A 19,007-nucleotide genomic window follows, 5' to 3' on the forward strand; every position below is an offset into this window, starting at 1 on the left:
TAATGGTCAAAGCACTACTGTCCTAGTTACCAATGATCATCACAATGCCAAATCTTAGGATTAATTCTCCAGCCTTATTTTTCAACCTAAGAAACAGCATAATATACTCAACATTAAAAACTTTTTCTGATTTTTTTAATTTGCAAACAAACCAGGTTGCTAGAATAAAATGTAACAAAGACCAATCAATAGTAATGAATAAAATACAGCAGTTAAGTTGCTCAAAAGAATTATACTTGGCAACACAGATTAATGTCATCAACAAAAAACTTGTACAATAATCATGCTAAATATTATGCAAACTTTTAAAACTCTGTAAGGTAAGTAATACATTAATAGGTAATATATAAAAATACTTGGGTTGACTATCTCTGGGGCAGAAGGGAAGATTGAAAACGTAAGTATTTAAACTTAATAAATTTTAAATTGAATACAATGTCAATAACAGTATCTATGACTTACTACAAAAGCCAGGTGTAGCTCAGTGGAAAAGCATGGCCTGGCATGTGAGACGGTAAAGAATGAAAGGAAAGGAAGAAAGGAGGGTAAGAAAGTAAGAGAGGGATGGAGGGCAATCTTATTTTGGTTCAGGGGGTAGGGGGGTGTCATAGTGATATTTGCAGTCTCAAACCCAGATCTTCTACACACAAGGCATATACTTTACCACTGAACCATACCATATCCATGACTAGATGTCAATTCTGGATCAAGAAAACATTTCATAATTTCTGACAAATTTTTAATTCCTAATATGAAAAATTAGACAAGAGGGACAGTAAAGTACTCTATATTGTCCCCAAAGCACTAAACCAGGAATAGCACTTAAGCATGACACCATAAACAACAATAACAAAAATTAGACAGGAAAAAATAAGTATGTCACTATATTAATAATGCCAGAAAAGTTAGTGTTATCTTTCTATAAAATAAATATTCATGACATTAAATTTTCTGAAATATATATAATTTTAATTAGTATTTATTTAAAACTTTAAAAGAGACTTGAGTATTTTAAACATTAGGTATAATTAGCAAACGATAAAAGGCCCATGTATACACATACATCCATGTATAGGAAAATTTCATGACTTCATCTCTTCTGACAGCTGCATAATATTCCACTGTATATATGTACCATAGTTTCTTTAGCCATTCATCTATTGAGGGGCATCTAGGCTGTTTCCAGAGTCTGGCTATTGTAAACAACGCTGCAATGAATATAGATGAAAGGGATTTTTGTGTTGTATTTTTGTGTTCCTAGGATGAATCCCTAGGAGTTGTATAGCTGGATTGTATTGGAGCTCAACTTCCAGCTTTTGGAGGAATCTCCATATCGCTTTCCACAAAGGTTGGACTAGATGGCATTCTCACCAGCAGTGAATGAGAGTTCCTTTCTTTCCACATCTATGGAGTATGGAATATATATGGAATCTATTATGCTGAGTGAAATAAGTCAGAGGGAGAGAGATAAACACAGAATGGTCTCACTCATCTATGGGTTTTGAGAAAAATGAAAAACCTTTGTGTAATGATTCTCAGAGACAAAATAGAGGACTGGAGGGTCCAGCACCCAACATGAAGCTCACCACAGGGATTGTTTAGTGCAGTCACAGAAATAATTACACAGAGTACTGTCATAACAAAATATGACTGAATAAGGGAAGTAGAAAGCCTGTCTAGAGTGCAGGCCAGTGTGGGATGTGAGGAAGGAAACTTGGGATATTGATGATGGGAATGTTGCACTGGTGAAGGGTTTTTTATATATACATTAAAAAAATAAAAAAAAGAAAAAGAAAAAAAGAAAGAAAAGAAAAGGCTTCCCAATGCTTACCACAGGCTGTGTTCTTTATTCTTTCTATACTGACTGTATAGAAAGAGGAGGTACAGTAAATGCACCCCATATACACCTCAACCCAGGCCCTTTGCCTGGTCTGTATTGTGAATGGGGGGACAAAAAGAGAAAATAAATAAATAAATAAATAAATAAATAAATAAATAAATAAATAAAAGGCCCATGTAGTTTAAGTTAAATTTCACTAGCAGTCATTTTTCAGTATCTGAGGACATCTACCCCCATTCCAAACATACCCATGAACTTTCAAAATCTGTCTCTTGTTGCTGGCATACATAAATATTAATCATTAGTCTAATGAGCTATATCACACAATTAAAAAAAATTTAATTTTTTCTTAAACAAATACCTCCAAGCTGAAATTTTGAAGGGAAATACCAAATGACAGGGGGCTGCTCCGATTTGTGATCTAAATAAGAAAGAAAGGAAAAGTTCACTTTCTCACACATACATTATATCACACACTCAAAATCATTTCATTATTTTGGGAAACAAAATAATTTATTCCTGTTATTTTTCCTAATATTATTTGAAATATTAAATCAGTGATAAGTGCATACAGATAATATTGTATCTGTATGATGTTTATTAAAAATATCGAACAGTGGGGCCAGAGCGGTGCACAGTGGTAAGGTGTTTGCTTTGTACACGGCTGACTTAGGACAGACTGCGGTTTGATCCCCCAGCGTCCAATAAGGTCCCCCAAGTCAGGAGCGATTTCTGAGCGCAGAGCCAGGAGTAACCCAAGTGTCACCCAGGTGTGGCCAAGAAAAAAGAAAAAATTCCAAACATGTTGGCTAAAGTGACAATACAATGGATAGGGCACTTGCAAGGCAAGTTCGATCCCTGGTGTCTGAACTGTCCCCCTGACCCTGCCAGGAGTGGTTTCTGAATGCAGAGCAAGAGAAACTCCTACATAGCACTGTGTGGGACTCTAAAACAAAACAAAACAAAACAAAAAAATACAAACCTGGGCTGAAGCATTAAGTACAACAGGTAGAGCACTTGCCTTGAAAGCAGATGACCAGAATTCAATTCCCAGCAATCCAGTACCCCTACCAGTAACACTGTCAGGACCATTGCCAGGATCAATTCCTGAGTGCAGAGCCAAGTGTGTTGAGGCCCAACAACAACAAAAAAACAAAACAAAAATACAACCCTAATAGGAGCAAATAGTACAGCAATTTGGATGCCTTACTTTCATGTGGTCAATCCAGATTAAATCCCTTGCACTACATAAGGTCCCCCAAATCTGCCAAGAGTAATTTCTAAGGATAGAGCAGTGCTTCTCAATTGTTTTGTCATGCCCCCCTAAAAAAGAAGAAACCATTTTTTGCACCCCCATGCGACTGTAAATAGTATCTTTATTTTAAAAAAAAACTTTAACCTAAAAACAAAAATATATAAAATAATTTGAGCAGATTTTTTAATCAGAGGTGATATCTGGATTAATGGCTACAATGAGAACGTTTTGCAATGCATAGCTTTTCGAAGCGGGGTTTGAAGCAGGACACAGCAACTCTCAGCTCCAGCAGAGACATACAGAAACATAAACACGAGGCTTAGCTTGTTATGACAGTGTTTGCCGAGGTCAAATGCGCCCTCCTTTATGGAGCCTCGAGCCCCCCCCCCCCCCGGGGAGGTGCACCCCACTATTTGAGAAGCACTGGAATAGAGCTACGAGTAAGTCCTGAGTACTGTTGAGTGTTTAAAAAAAAAAATTAGGAGCAGGAGAGAGAGCATGGAGGTAAGGTGTTTGCCTTTCATGCAAAAGGTCATTGGTTCAAATCCCGGCATCCAATATGGTCCCCGTGCCTGCCAGGAGCAATTTCTGAGCATGGAGCCAGGAGTAACCCCTGAGCAATGTCGAGTGTGACCCAAAAACCAAAATAAGAAAGACGGAAATATCAGCACATACATCTGTATACTGCACTACTGGGTGTGACCCAAAAACAAAACAAACAAAAAAAAAACAAAATTTAAAAAGATAAAACATACAACTCTCTCAATCCAATTATAAGACCAAGTAAGTGTGTTTTATAGAAAATAAGCAGAAATTCCAGCTTTACTCATTCATACACACCAGAGCTCTTCCCAGGATTTAAATAAAACATAAAAAAAATTATTTTATTTTATTTGGGGGGGGTTGGGTCACATCTCTTCAGTTGTGTTCCTTCATTGACCACTACAGAACAAGTTTCACAAACAGCAATATATAAATTAAGACGTTTAAATCATCTATTAAAATACTTACATCATCTTCATAGCGAATATGAATATTAGAAATTTTCACTTGAAGATTTTTTATGATCTGAGTAATTAGTTTTTCTGTAAAGGTGTCCTGTTTCTCAACCAGCTCTTTCCCTATAATTACAAGCATTTCTTTTTAACTTAAATAAAAAGTATACTCTATAAATATCCAATGCTGAAGTAAGATGTTTCCTTGCTATAAATATATACATTTGATAAATAAAAACTGAAAACAGTCTTCCTTAAAGTTTACCACACCAAAAGATTTTCAACATGACTAAATAACAGTTTTCAGGTTCTCTTTTTTTATCAATGAAACTAGAACAGTCAGAACTTATTGAAATTAAATTGTATAGCCTGTCTCTATTAATTATACCAAATCACGTATTGAGATATGAAAAGATGAATACTATTTGGTAAAACTTAAATTACAGTAAAAAAATCAAAACGGTAATTTTGAAACCTACGTTAAAATTTATGACATCATAAATTGGCAATAGTTAGAAATATAGGTTAATATAATTTAATATGACTATAAATTAGGGCAAGACTTCCACTATTTCAAGAAAGGGTAAAGTATATTATTTTATTTTCAAAAGACAGTATTGTCTCAGGATTCAATATTTCCATGAATATCTAAAAACTAAAGATGTAATATAGCTTTAACAACAGGTATCCTTTTTATTCTGCTGTAAAAATGAACCCATTTCTAATCTTGGTCAACCTGTATATGTACATTACCTATATTTTCCATTAATCACCTACTCTTCCATAATATTTCCCTAGCAGGTCTAAAGTAAATAGATAAAGATACAAATAGAAATCGAATACACAAGGATGGTTGAACAGAGTTAAGTGATTTTAATATAAAAAGGCTTATAAATTAATTAGTAGAAACATAAATCCTTCAAATATAGACCATTTTCATCTTTGAATCCTGTATCATTATAAATTTGTTCCATAAATATATCAATTCATTCAATAAATGCCAAATTTTTCTTTCCCTATCAAACAGTTAACTCCTGACATTCTCATGCAGCTGAATATACAGAATACTTTTTATTAATATATTAAAGTGTTTTGTATTTTCATTTCCTTCTGTCAATAAACTTCCAAATTTTCCTAACACCAACTCTATTTTCTTATATAAAGATACCTTTGCAAAAACATCAACAGGTGAGTATTGTAGAAGAAAAAATAACATAAAATGGAATTACTGTAACTTAAACATTACTAGACTTCTTTGTCTTCAATTAAAGAACCACTGTTTGCAATGCTATTGAGTTTTAGGTAAATATACTTCAATATCAATCCCAAAAGCAATGTCAACTCCTATCACAGCTCCCATACTCTGTTGTCCCCAGCCCATAACCACTACCTTGGAAAGCACATCAAACTTCAGTGGTTTTGGTTTAGATCTTGTGCTTTTAGTGTTGTTGAGTCTGTTTTTTGGATGTATAGCTATACCATTCTCCTACATCCACAATATAAGTGAAGCCCAGAACCCAGTTTCCCTATTACTTCCCCTTCTCATCTTCCTTCCCACCTTGCTTTTGTTTTCTGGTGGTTACCTTCCTAGGCTCTGAAGTTAAGAACCCTTAACCTTGAAGAATCTAGGCATCCCCCTTTACATTTCCTAATACAATTATTTTATATACCACAGATAGGTAAAAATCATTCTTTATTCGTCATTCTTCTTCTGGTTTGTTTCACTCAGCATTATATCTTCCAGTTCTAACCAGGTTGCACTGAATATTATTTAGATTCTACTAGCTAATTTTTTTCCTGGTTGCACTTTATCAAATTAAAAACTATTTCTTCCTAACTTGTCAATTTGCATCCTTAGTGAATACTGATTATGCTGAATGCACTTTATACATGTATCATGTAAATACAGTATTTTATCACAGATGATTATGTAAAAAGATAACTTTACAATGAGTCTCTAGGACTCACTTTGTCTTGACTTATACAAAAATGGATTTGACATGTAAATTTAAAAGCAACAAGATGCAACAAGATGCAGTATTTCTTTCCTAGTGTTGGATTTATGGTTTTTAAACTTAGAACCTCTATGATTTTATATTATTACCAAAAATTAGTTTTAAAATGTCAAAATAAAAGAACAAAAAATAAAAAAGCCTAACCATTATGAACTAGATTTTTTATTTTTCTTCAACTTAATTACCTTAAGAAAATTTTAATGAGCATGAAAAATATAAAAAATATAAGCCACATAGTAAGGTTCTATCACATGATATGCAATTTCAGTGCTTCCAGAGGTAAATAATAATCAACTTGATATTTAGATCTTCTACTTTTCTAATTACTATTCTTATTTATTGTTTTCTTACCTTTATCAGCTACTTTTTGTTTTGCTTCTTCTATTCTTTTTAATTCCCTCTGCTTTGCTTCCAAGAGTTGTTTTTCTTCTTTAATAGGATCATATTTTATCACTACAATAAGCAGCCAAAGAAGATAAGTGCACTCATACCAAAATAATTTCTTGAAAGTAATAAAAATTCAAAGTTTACAAATACTTTAATATCAGCTTTACCAATACAAAATTTAAATATAAAAGTAGTTTAAGAGGTGAGTACAACAGATACAGAACTTTCCTTGATTGCAACTAACCAAGTTTGATCCCCAGCAACCCATATGGTCCCCTATACACTAGGAATGATCCCTAAGCCTAAACCAAGGAGTAGTAAGCCCTGAGCATCATTGAGTGTAATCCCAAAGCAAACAAAATGTCATAAAATTCATCCAGAAATATGAACAAATTGTCAAAAATAAAGAATTTTTTCATCAACAATGTAGAAAATGTAGAAAACATGAGGGCTGGAGTGACAGTATAGCAATTTCATGCTTGCCTTGCATGCAGCTGACCAAGATCAATCCCTGGGACCTCTGTTGGTCCCTTGAATAGTGCTAAGAGTAATTTCTGAGTGCAGAGCCAGGAGTAATCCCTGAGAAGTTCCAGGTGTGACCCCAAAAACAAAACAAAAATAGTAGTAGAAAATAGAAAGTATTTAAAATTTGACTTACTAGAAGAAGGCACTATGAGTAAATAAATGTCTTCTAATACAGCTTCAACTGGTTGAGTATAAAGGTTTTTCCATGGAATTTTAAGATCAAGATGACCTATTTTTTAAAGAGTAATTAAATCAATAAACATTGACAATAACCTTAGAAACCAATTATACATTAAGAATATGAAAGTCTTAGTATTTTCATTAATATAATTATAAAATAAATAAACCTGCAAGTGATCAACTAATATATTCTAAATTAGTTGTCTACATAAGATGATTAAATTATTATTTACATAAAAGTTAAAGAAATAGTACTATTTTCTAAATGTCTAAGAACAAGAAAAAGAACAATGTTTTCTAGAAACCTACAAAACATAAATAGGAATGAAGGTTTCAGACTGGTCCTAGCCTGGACTGTCCAAACCCTACTTCTTCCTACCACATGGCTAACTAAGACTGTAGAATGAAATACTGAAAAACCTAAGAAACTGAGACATAACATTTCAGCTCTCACATAACTTTTAACACCTAATAAAAGATGTATAATGTTTTTAAACAATGGATGTGGGCCACATAACATTTTTAGCTGCACAATCAGCTTTATCTAAAGGCAAACAATTGTCTATAATTAATGTTCAGTAACATTAAAATTGTATCACAGATATAAAAAATCTTATTCTAACCATATTTTGAAAGGAATAAAATTCAAACAATAAACATAGCTTACCTATATGACCAACTTTAATTTTAAATGGCACACCTAGTTGATTCTGAAAAAAGCATGTAAAACATTAATATAGTTTAACAAAATACTGCTCCACAGACTATTTAAAGGGTTTAAGTTGTCATCTACTTGCTTTCAATGTTTTTAGACTTATAAATATATACTTTACTCCATAAAAATCATATCCACAAAATTCAAGAAAACTTATCTTTTCAAAATAAATAAGAGAAACGATAGAAATACCAACTACTCAAATGAGTTAAATCAAAATGAACATTAGATTTAAACATAAAGTCAAATCTTCTTACGATTATATTTGTGAATCATTTTAGATTATTACATCAAAGGCACATCTATCAAAAGAAAAAACAGATTAATTAAGTTTTACCAATTCATCAAAATTAAAGATTTAATTTTAGGGCATCAAAGAATACTGTCAGCAGAGGTATCAGCAAGCCACTGAGAGGGGCTGGGAGTTAGGAAGGGATATTTACAAGTCTTCTACCTAAAATGAGAGAAATATCCAAAAATATACACAAACTACTATATATATTGTACTACATAAGCTACTATATATATTGCTCTATACGTAAATTACTATATACAGTATGTGTGTGTGTGTGTGTATTGATGTTCTGTCTGCTTGAGCTGAGGATTCTGTAGAGCAGAGTACCAGAAAAACAATACAGCAGATAAGGTATTTGCCTTGCACATATCCAACCCAGGTTTGATACTCAGCACCACAAATGTTCCCCAGAGCACTCTAGGAGTAAGCCCTGAGCACAGTCAGCAGTAAGCCTTAAGTACAACAGGTGTGGCCCCAAAACAAAACAAAACAAAAATCAAATTAAAAAAAAAAAAGAAAACTATACACAACTAAAAAATACAACTCTAAAAATTAACAAAGGTTTTTAATGGACACTTCTCAAATAAGAAAAAACATTTGCCAAAAAGCACTTAAAAAGATGCTTAACTAGCTAGTCATTAAAGAATGCTAAGAGGCCAAAAAGAGAGTGCAGCAGGTAGGGTGCATGCATTGCACACAGCCAGTATATATTCATCAATGAATATATAAATTAAATTTAGCTTATCTATATAATAAATATCATTCAGTCATGAAAAGAGATGATATTCTGCTACCCATTATAATACAATGTATGGAGAGGAGTTAAAGTAAAAAAATGAGACATAAAATGACAAACCACCTCACTACATACTGTGAGGCACCTAGCATAGTTAAATTGATAGAGACAGTAGATTAGAGACAAGTAAATTCTACAGAATAGAAAGATGCTTCTTAACATAAAGGTTCACATGGGCATAAAGAGAAAGTTCTGGAACCAGCACTGATGACAGCAGCACAGCTTAATGTTAACAAAGATAAGGCTACTGAATTGTACAACTTAACAAAGAACTACAATCATACCAAAAATGTAAAAATTTTTAGAAGAGAAATTCATCATCGTTGTATAGGAATAAATACAAATATTTTAATAGAGAAAATTAACACTATCCACTAGTGCTTTTAAGAATATTCAATATTTTAATTTAATTTTAAAAACTGTTATTGATCTTAAGAATTTAACATGTAAGATAAATCAGGAAGAAGTCTTTATTAAAGATCCATACTACCTTCCAATACATTGCAAGTTAATTTTTTAAAAACTTACCAAAGCATTTTCTTTAATTTCAAGATGCTTAAGGACCACATCTCCTAAAAGAGATTTAAAAATAAAATTGAAATATTCAAAACATTTCAAATAAAATAAATTTTTGAAGTGAGATTAATCTCTGGCAGAAAACACTGGTCCTACTAGGAATGGAAAGTAGATCCCTCAGGCTAGGTACAGCAGCCTCCGTACCCAAACTTTACTATATTAATGGACCCACTCTACAGTTCCTAAGTTCTACTCAACAAATTTCACAATGCCCATAGTTATATTTCATGTCACTGGTTTAAGTCTGGCAGAGAAAAAAGAAAAATTTAGCCTAATCCTTCAGAATATCTCCTTGGGGATCTCACTAAAAATACCCTCAGCACAAGAGAAACACTAAAAAAACCAATGACAAAGACACATAGACTCCCTCCAAGATGAATGAACAAAAACAATAACAAAGAAGGTACAGCCAACACCAACTAGCTCTGTAAACCCTCTGAAAATTGGCTATTTAATATGCTTTAAAAAATAATGTCACAGGTCATCAGCAAAGCACAAATAAGTACAAAGGTCAAAATGAGAAAACTACAATTACAAATGATAGAAATGGGGGCCAAAGAGATAGCATGGAGGTAAGGCATTTGCCTTGCATGCAGAAGGATGGTGGTTCGTATCCTGGCATCCTAAATGGTCCCCTGAGCCTGCCAGGAGCAATTTCTGAGCGTAGAGCCAGGAGTAACCCCTGAGCACTGCCAGGTGTGGACCACACACCCCCCCCAAAAAAAGAAAAGGGTATGGCCAGGTAATTTAAAAATTCATTAGAGTTGGGGCCAGAGAGATAGCACAGAGGTAGGGTAGTTAGAATCCCAGCATCCCATATGGTCCCCCAACCCTGTGCCTGCCAGGAGCTATTTCTGAACACAAAGCCAGGAGTAAACCCTGAACGCAGCTGGGTGAAACCAAAAACCAAAAACCAAAACAAACAAAAAAAAATCATTTTGAGCAACAAAATAACAACAGTTGAGAAAAAGATCAGAAAGCTCTGAGATACTGGAAACCAGAAAACAACAGAGATGAAAAAAAAAGTCTGAAAAGTAAAGAATAGCACACCAGAAAATTATGGAATGAGTTCAACAAAATGAACAAAATAAGAATCATTGTATTTCTAAAAAAAACAGGAAGGTGGGGGCAGAGGATAGCACAGCAATAGGGTGTTTTTGCCTTGCAGGCAGCCAACCCAGAACAGACCCAGGTTTGATTTCCGGCATCCCATATTGTCCAGCCGAACCTGTCAGGAGCAATTTCTGAGCACAGAGCCACAAGTAACCCTTGAGAGCTGCCGGGTGTGACCCCCCCCCACACACATAAGAAATAAACAAAGAAAAAAAAAAAGAGAACAGAAAGGTGAACATGATGAAGAACAAATTGTTAAAGAAATAATAAAAAGGTTCCCAGAGTTGAGGAATACAACAATCAAATATAAGATGCCTGAGGGGCTGTCCCAGGCATCTGGCACCTTGATCTACAGAGTCCTCAGGCCAAGAAAACACAACATCAAATCTCAAGTACTACTTTGTTTATATATATATATTATATATACTTTATATATGACTCATACATGACTATATTCACTATATAATAACTATATTCATTGTATATGTAATATATGAGCAATATGTATATGAAGCATATATATGTATTTCATTCATATACATATATATGAAATCCTAACTCCAGATACTTATTAACACAACAATACACAAAAACAGCTGTGAAAATAAGGAGTTAAATTACAACTCGAATAGTGGTAGAGCCAATGATACTTGAAAGTCTTCCTGTAACCAGAACATTAGCCTAGGACAGACTGCAGTTCGATTCCCCAGAGCATCCCATATGGTCCCCCAAGCCAAGAATGATCTCTGAGCACATAGCCAGGAGTAACCCCTGAGCGTTACCGGGTGTGGCCCAAAAAACCAAAACAAAACAAAAACAAAACAAAAAAATGAAACAACTAGATATTAACACTAGATATTAACAACAAATCTGGTTAAGAGAGTTTCAATAGTCATAATGAGTAAGCAGCACAGAACCTCACTACTCTTAGGAATCAAAGAGAATAGTCCCATGTGATTCAACCACCAATCTCAACCAGATATATTTAACTTTGCAGATAAGGACTTCAAGGAGGGGCCAGAGATATAGCACATTTGCCTTGCATGCAGCGGATCCAGGATGAATGGTGGTTTGAATCCCAGTATACAATATGGTTCCCCCTTCCCCAGAGCCTGCCAGGAGCAATTTCTGAGTGCTGAGCCAAAAGTAATCCCTGAGTGCTACTGAATGTGACCCAAACCCCCCCCCAAAAAAAAAAAAAAAAGAAGAGAAGAACTTCAAGGAAAAAATGCTGAGGATAATGAGTTCAAAGTACAGGTAACCAATTAAAACAATAAAATTTGCAAGCAGAAATAAAAAAAAACAAACTTACAATCAAAACTAATGGATGGCAATATTGCCTAAAACATTATACAAATTTCAATGTAGTCCCTATAAAAATACTCATGACATTTTTTAAATAAATAGATAAAAGTTTGCCTTGCATGCAGCCGATTCAGGATGAATGGTGATTCAAATCCCAGCATTGCATATGGTACCCAAGTGACTGCCAGGAGGGATTTCTGAGCACAGAGCCAGGAGTAACCCCTCAGCACAGCTCAAATAAATAAATAAATAAATAAAATGACATACATACACAGACCTCCAGATAGCCAAACCAAACCTAGGGGAAAAAATAAAGATGGAGGCACTGCTTTCTCCAAAATAAAGTTATAGTGATTAAATCTTAATTACTATATGGTATGGGAAGGACAGACTTTCAAAACAATTTTCTGTTTGTTTTTTGTTTTGTTTTGTTGGTTTTTGGGTCACACCTGGCAGCGCTCAGTAATCACTCCTGGCAGGCTTGGGGAACCATATGGGATGCCGAGATTCTAACCACCGTCCTTCTGCATGCAAGGCAAATGCTTTCTTTACCTCCATGCTATCTCTCTGGCCCCTCAAAACAATTTGTAATGGAAACCAGAGACAGAACCTCTGGTATATGGAAAGTTAATCTTAAAGAGAAAAAATATGAAGTGCAGTAAGGAAAGACTCCTCAACTAGAGGTGCTGGAAAAGCTGGTCAGCCACTCAAAAAAATGAATGCAGACCCGTTCTAACACCATGCACAAAAATCAAATCAAATAGGTTAAAGACCTGTATATCAAACTTAAATTCCTAAGTTTCATTGAGGAAAGCAAAGGCAGAACTCTCCAGAACATAGAAGTTAAAGGCATCTTTAAGAATTCAATGCCACTGGGAAAGCAAGGGAAAGAAAAGATAAAAACATGGGGCTACGTTAAATTAAGAAGTTTCTACGGCCCAGAATATAAAGACAACTACAACTCATCTGAGAAAGTATTAATATCCAAAACAAACCAATGATAGCACTTTACAAGGTGAAAAAAAAAAACACACCATCAAATAATGGAGAAAAGAGATGACTAGAAACTTCTTCAGACATACAAACAAAAAAATACAAATGGCCAAAAGAAATATGAAAATACATTATGCATCATTTATAATCAAGAAAATACAAATAAAGAAAATAAGATACCAACTCACACCACAGAAATTGGCATGCATCAAAAAAAAAAAAGAAGAAGAAAAGAAAACAAAACAAGCAGTATTGGTGTGGTTGCAAGGAGGAAATAAAATAACTACTTTCTGGTCTAACCTTTCTTTCAAACAACTTGAACACTCCTCAAAAAACAAGGAATTGACTTTTCATGTGATCAGCAATTCCACTTCTTGAAGTACACTCAATGGCCCAAAAACACAATGTAAAAAAATATATATATGTCTGCATACCTATGTTCATAGCAGCACCACTCACAATAGCCAAAATCGGTGATCAACCCTAGTGCCCAAGAACAAATAACTGGATAAAGAAACTATGGTACATGCAATGAAATTCTACATGATCCTAAGAAAAGATGAAGCCATGCAATCTGCTGCTATGTGGATGGATATGAAGAATATCATGTTGAGTGAAGTTAGTCAGAAGGAAAGGAAAATACTGAATGATCTCTCACATATGAACAATATAAAGAAACATAGCAAGTGAATAACAAATGCCCAAAAGCAATAGAAACAAAGAACATGAGAACTGGTCTTCAACAGAAAGCATTTCAGGGGGTAAGGGGTGGAAAGCAGGGCTAGGTGAGGGAACTCTGACACCAGTGATGGGATGTGATTACTCTGGAGGAGTGTTATACATGAAACCATACAGTAACTTATTGCAAACTAAGATTCTGCACAGTACCATTTACTCCACTGACACTACAGAAAAAGCAAAACTGCAGAGAAAAAACAGATGTTTTCCTTTAACAGATATTTGAAAGATGGGTAGGATGTAGTATACTACTGCAGCAGAGAATTACGTGCAGGTGCTGATGGTACTTTAGGATCACCACCACTGTAAGTGGCAAATACATGCCTCTTAGTATTTTTCATACAAAAATTTTTGCATGGCATCACTTGAAAAAACTTAATATAATTTGTTGAAAAATCACACTGAACAAAGCTGCACTTTAAAAGTAAAAGCAACCTTCCTCTATGGGTCAAAGTACACTACAAAAAATGTTACCAAAACTTCCTTCTGAAGTAGGTAGAAATGTTTTATAAATCTACCTTGTAAAGTAAAAAGTAGCACAGATAAACAATCTCCACGATAAACAATTTACATGCTTAGTTCTTATATTCTGGTTTTATCACCAATCACAGCAAGGGATTCTACCCACTCACTGCATAATAACATTTAATAAAAGAGTAAAATTCAAACAAGTATTTTGGGAGAAAGCTTAGTGTACGATAAGTTGATTATCTAAATATGAAATTACACACACACACAAACACACACACACACAAACACACACACACATACATTTCACAAAAATATTTAGCCTTCACTCTGCATCAAAGAGCCAAATACTCTATGAATTTAGTCATGTGTTGAAGGGAAATCAAGCAAATGAGATAAATTAAAAAGAATAAACTTTTAGACCACAAAACCAAAGGAAAGGGGAAGGATGGCTAAAGTGGATATAAGGGGTAAAGAGTTAAGTAAAGAATCAATCAGAGGTTAGTGCTGAGCTAAATGTAACAGGCCCTGCTGTAGCATGAGCACATAAAATAAATAAGCACAGCCCTAGAGAGAAAGCTATATGAGGCTGAGGATACACATTACATGCAGGAAAGCCATGTTTGATCCCTTCAGCCATGGATTTCAAAACTCCCCTTCACCAATGGCTGTGATCTGGAAACCAAAAACTAAGGTTTTAATATAATATTATATATTATGTGATATATATAATTACATATTCTGTAATAATACTAGAACACAAAAAAAACCTGAATAAAGCATTTACATTTTAAAATAGGATTAAGGAACTGGAGAGGTAGTATAAAGAGGACTCTTGCCTTGAATACCACTAACCCGGGTTCAATTTCCAGCACCCCATAGAGTGCTAAGACAGCTAAGAATTATCCTTGAGTACCAAACCAGAAGTACACTCTGATCACCAACAGGTATGGACAAAACATTTTAAAAATTAAGAAATAAAAAGAAGGGGCCAGAATAATAGCACAAGGGGAGGGCATTTGCCTTGCACACAGCCGATCCAGGACAAACCCGGGTTTGATTTCCTGCATCTGATATTGGTCCCCAGAGCCTGCAAGAAGCAATTTCTGAATGTAATATCCCCTGATCACCGCCAGGTGTGCCCCCACCCCAAATCATAGTGTCCTAATAAAAAAATGTAAAAAAAAAAAAAAAAGAAAAGAAAAAAGAAAAACCGAAACGAAATAAAAAGGACAGAGCGATAGCACAGCGGGTAGAGGCTTTTGCCTGGCACGTGGCCAACCAGGGGTCTATGCCCAGCATCCCAAATGCCCCCCCCAGCCTACCAGGAGTAAATTCTGGGCGCAGAACCAGAATTATAGCCGGAGCGCTGTCGGGGATGGCCCAAAGTCAAAAAGAAAGAAAGAAAATAAAAAGAGAAAAAGAAAAAGAAACGAAGACTCAAAACAAGGCAAAGCAGCAGATTAACTGATTAAAGAACACAAACCAGCCTGTCAGCAGCCCTCCGTGAGGACTCCATCCGGTGCAAGTCTGAAATGCTGCTGAACCGAAAGGAGTTACCCAAAATATTCAGTAATTCGTCCTGGCCCAAAAAACCTCGGGCTAGGGCCCGGAGCGATGGTGTAGCCGTCGGGCGCTTGCCATGCACGCGGCTGACCCAGGACGAACCGCGGTTCCATCCCCGGCGTCCATAAGGTCCCCCCAGCCAGGAGCGATTTCTGAGCGCAGAGCCAGGAGTAACCCCTGAGCGTCAACGGGTGTGCTTCCATTCCCCCCTCCCCAAGAAAAAAAACCACCTAATGCTTGGGTAAATCTTTCAATTTAGGGACACCCCTGGCACTCAGGGCTTGCACCACGCCTAAAGGGACTCAAGAGTGTCAAATGCAGGGCGAGGCGAGCGAGGCAGGTGCCTTCCCCAGATGTGGGGGCCTTTAGCAGATGCACCCTCCCTCAGTTCTGGGGAAAACACTGGCGTGAGAGAGAGTAAGGAAACGACTCGACTTGAAACACCCAGCATGCCGATGAGACCATCTCAACAAAGGCCCAGCGTCTAAATACAAGCTGAATAAAAATAATGAAAGTCGAAATAAAAAAACAAATCAATGAAAACGATGTGGGGTCTTAGGTTCATAAATGTCACCGATGTGACAAACGTCACTTGGGTGCCAGTCACGCCAGCCCAAGCTAGTTCCCAGTGGGGCGAGGTCGTGAGGGGACCTGGGGGGTGCTGTGGGGGGGGGTGTATTGCGCCACACCCTGCGGTGTTGTCCGCTGAGTGAGTCCTGGGGGTTCACTCCAATTGCAACTCAGCACTGGGGTCCACTGCCCCTGCCCGGGTGAGGTCACTCACTCCCGACGCTCTTCGCAGGGCTCAGTCCCTTCTGGGCTTGGGGCCGCGTGCAGGGGTCCCTCCCCCTCGCGATCGCGGGGAGGGGCACCCCAACGCCAGGCAGCACCTCTCCCTCGAGCCAACCGCGATCGCATCCTCTCCCAGGCGTGAGTGGCAGCGAGGACGCGTGTCCCTCCGCGAGGAGTCGCTGCGAGCGCCCCGACCTGCCTCTCGCCCCTCGGCACCCCCGATCCCTCACCCCGAGAAGCCAAGACCCCCCCAGATCCAGGCGGCGACGCCTCGCGGGGCGGGGACGCCCACCCCGCCGGCGAGGGAAGCCCCGCTTCGGCTCGTTACCTCCCCAGATGCCCAGAGACAACTGCGACGTGTCCAGGTTCACCACGTAGTCCCCCAGGAAGCGGTTCAGGACGTCCACGACCACCGACTCGAACACCATGTCGGCGCCCGCCGCGTCACGTGGCGCCGCTGTCGCCGGGCTCGGCCCCACAGCACGCACAGCCCGGCCCCGCACTCACTCAGCCTGCCGCTGGGCGCAGGCGGCGGCTCGCCGGCGCGTGCGCAGTTCCGACCGAAGCCAGAGGGGCGGGGCGGGGCGCCGCGACGCACCGCGCAGGCCCTCACGGAACCCCTGCTCTTGCGCCTGCGCAGTCGAGAGCCGCGCGTCGCTCCGCCTCCTTCCCGCGGAAACGCGACTTCCGGGCGGTTGCGCGTCCTGAGGAGGGAGGTTCGGGCTGTCGCCACCCGCGCGCGTGACTTCGCAGGAACTAATCCGGCTCCCTCAGTCGTGGCCCTTCTGCTAACGGAGAAGCACCTGCTCGGCTGTCTCGGGGCTCACCGAACCACGTTTGGCGGTTGTGTGCGTCGGGCCGGCCTGGCGTCTCAACCGCCTTTAACCGTCGCCCGTCGGTCTGGCAGGGCTGCGAGGACGGACAAGCGTCAGCACGCGCGCTGCCACCTCGAGCTTTGACTTCTGCCCCTAGAGCTGTGGGTCTGCCCTGAGCCGGCCTCCAGGGCGCGACGGACCTCAGACCCTGACTAAAACAATGCATCAAGACCCGCTGGTCTGAGAGACGCGACAGGTGCAGTCCCAGGGACGCTCCTGGGCCCGTGAGAACCTTTTACAGGCTGGCACTTGGTCCTCCTCCAAGGAGCTTTTTCCTTTCGGCAAGGCCAGCAACACCATTGGTGACTTTGTCGAGTCCTTATCAGTCACCAACTTGTGTGCTTCGCAGACTTTTTTTTTAAGACGGATGGTTTGCCTTTCCAAGCAGAATGGCAAAACAAGCAAACAAACAAACAAAAACTAATGTTTCATGAGTTAGTTATCTTCATACAGGTTTTGTAGGGCTATTTGTAGGCCACCAATTTAATCTCTTGGTTTTGAAGCAGTGTTCCTGAGGGTTTTCTTTTCTCCTAATCTTAATTCCACCAACTGCAAATAAATGTCAGTGATACGTTATCTGCCCTAACCACTCCCCCATGACAACAAAACCAACAACACATGTCCAGAAAGATGTCCCAGATGATGGCTATTTACAGGGCAGTCTTTGCTGGCAGCTTCACAAAACCCAGCTCCTATCGCGGTTAATGGCTTAACAGTTTTAAACTGTTTGGATTTATGTGGATACATGTTTGGATATTGATTTGGATATATATACGTTGTATATATATATATATATATATATATAAACATGTATATGTTTGGTTATATGCATTAAATTAATGCAAGGTTACCCAAGAACCTTTTTACCTTTTACCTCAAGGTGAAAGGTCTAAAAATTATTTTATCTGATCATTCTATCTTTCATGCCTTGATAAACAGTCATTGTATTATTGTCTATCAATTATTGCCAATCAATCAAAGTCCATGCTTTCATTTTATACACTGATGTTGAGGCACATTCTGCAGGCCACATGCAGCTTTGGCAGTAGTGTCTCACTAAGTTCTGCGAAGAAGGTGGTGGTAAAGGTATCCAAAACACACACACACACACACACCCTCACATACCCTCACACACACACCCTCTGCTAAGAAGGTGGTAGTAAAGATATCCAAAACACACACACACCCTCACACACCCTCACATACACACACACACACACACACACACACACACACACCCTCTGCTAAGAAGGTGATGGTAAAGGTATCCAAAACACACACACACACACACACACACACACACACCTCTACTCTGGGGCTTGCCTTTTCTCACTTTGTGAGACACACCTTAGCAAACCTTCACCCAGACAGGCATTTGAATAGCAGCACACATATCTGACTTGCATTTCCACCCAGAGACAAGCATTTGAATATCAGCACACATATCTGACTTGCATTTCCACCAATACTTGCATCATCAGACACTAGAACAAAGGTCATGGGCCAGGCCCAGCCCACCTTCTAAATACATCTCTTTGAAATCTGAGACACCAGCAGATTTGGGGGTAAATTGCAATT

General features: G+C 38.1%; 1 protein-coding gene and 1 pseudogene across 1 annotated transcript in view; one reads left to right on the forward strand and one right to left on the reverse strand.

The window, feature by feature from the left end:
- The window catches only part of VPS13A (vacuolar protein sorting 13 homolog A), a 260,909-nt gene extending 243,857 nt beyond the window's left edge, over positions 1-17,052 (reverse strand). Inside the window, exons 1-7 of the mRNA XM_049769767.1 lie at positions 16,883-17,052; positions 9,532-9,575; positions 7,865-7,907; positions 7,151-7,246; positions 6,457-6,558; positions 4,107-4,216; positions 2,202-2,261 (exon numbers count right to left, since the gene is read on the reverse strand). Coding sequence (XP_049625724.1) covers positions 2,202-2,261; positions 4,107-4,216; positions 6,457-6,558; positions 7,151-7,246; positions 7,865-7,907; positions 9,532-9,575; positions 16,883-16,982 — 555 coding nt within the window. The 5' untranslated portion in view covers positions 16,983-17,052. The remainder of the gene's footprint in view (positions 1-2,201; positions 2,262-4,106; positions 4,217-6,456; positions 6,559-7,150; positions 7,247-7,864; positions 7,908-9,531; positions 9,576-16,882) is intronic.
- LOC126005078 (uncharacterized) lies at positions 1,815-1,956 on the forward strand (annotated as a pseudogene).
- Positions 17,053-19,007: the final 1,955 nt, after the last annotated feature.

Source organism: Suncus etruscus, chromosome 3 (assembly GCF_024139225.1).
Source record: "Suncus etruscus isolate mSunEtr1 chromosome 3, mSunEtr1.pri.cur, whole genome shotgun sequence".
Classification (NCBI taxonomy): Eukaryota; Metazoa; Chordata; class Mammalia; order Eulipotyphla; family Soricidae; genus Suncus; species Suncus etruscus.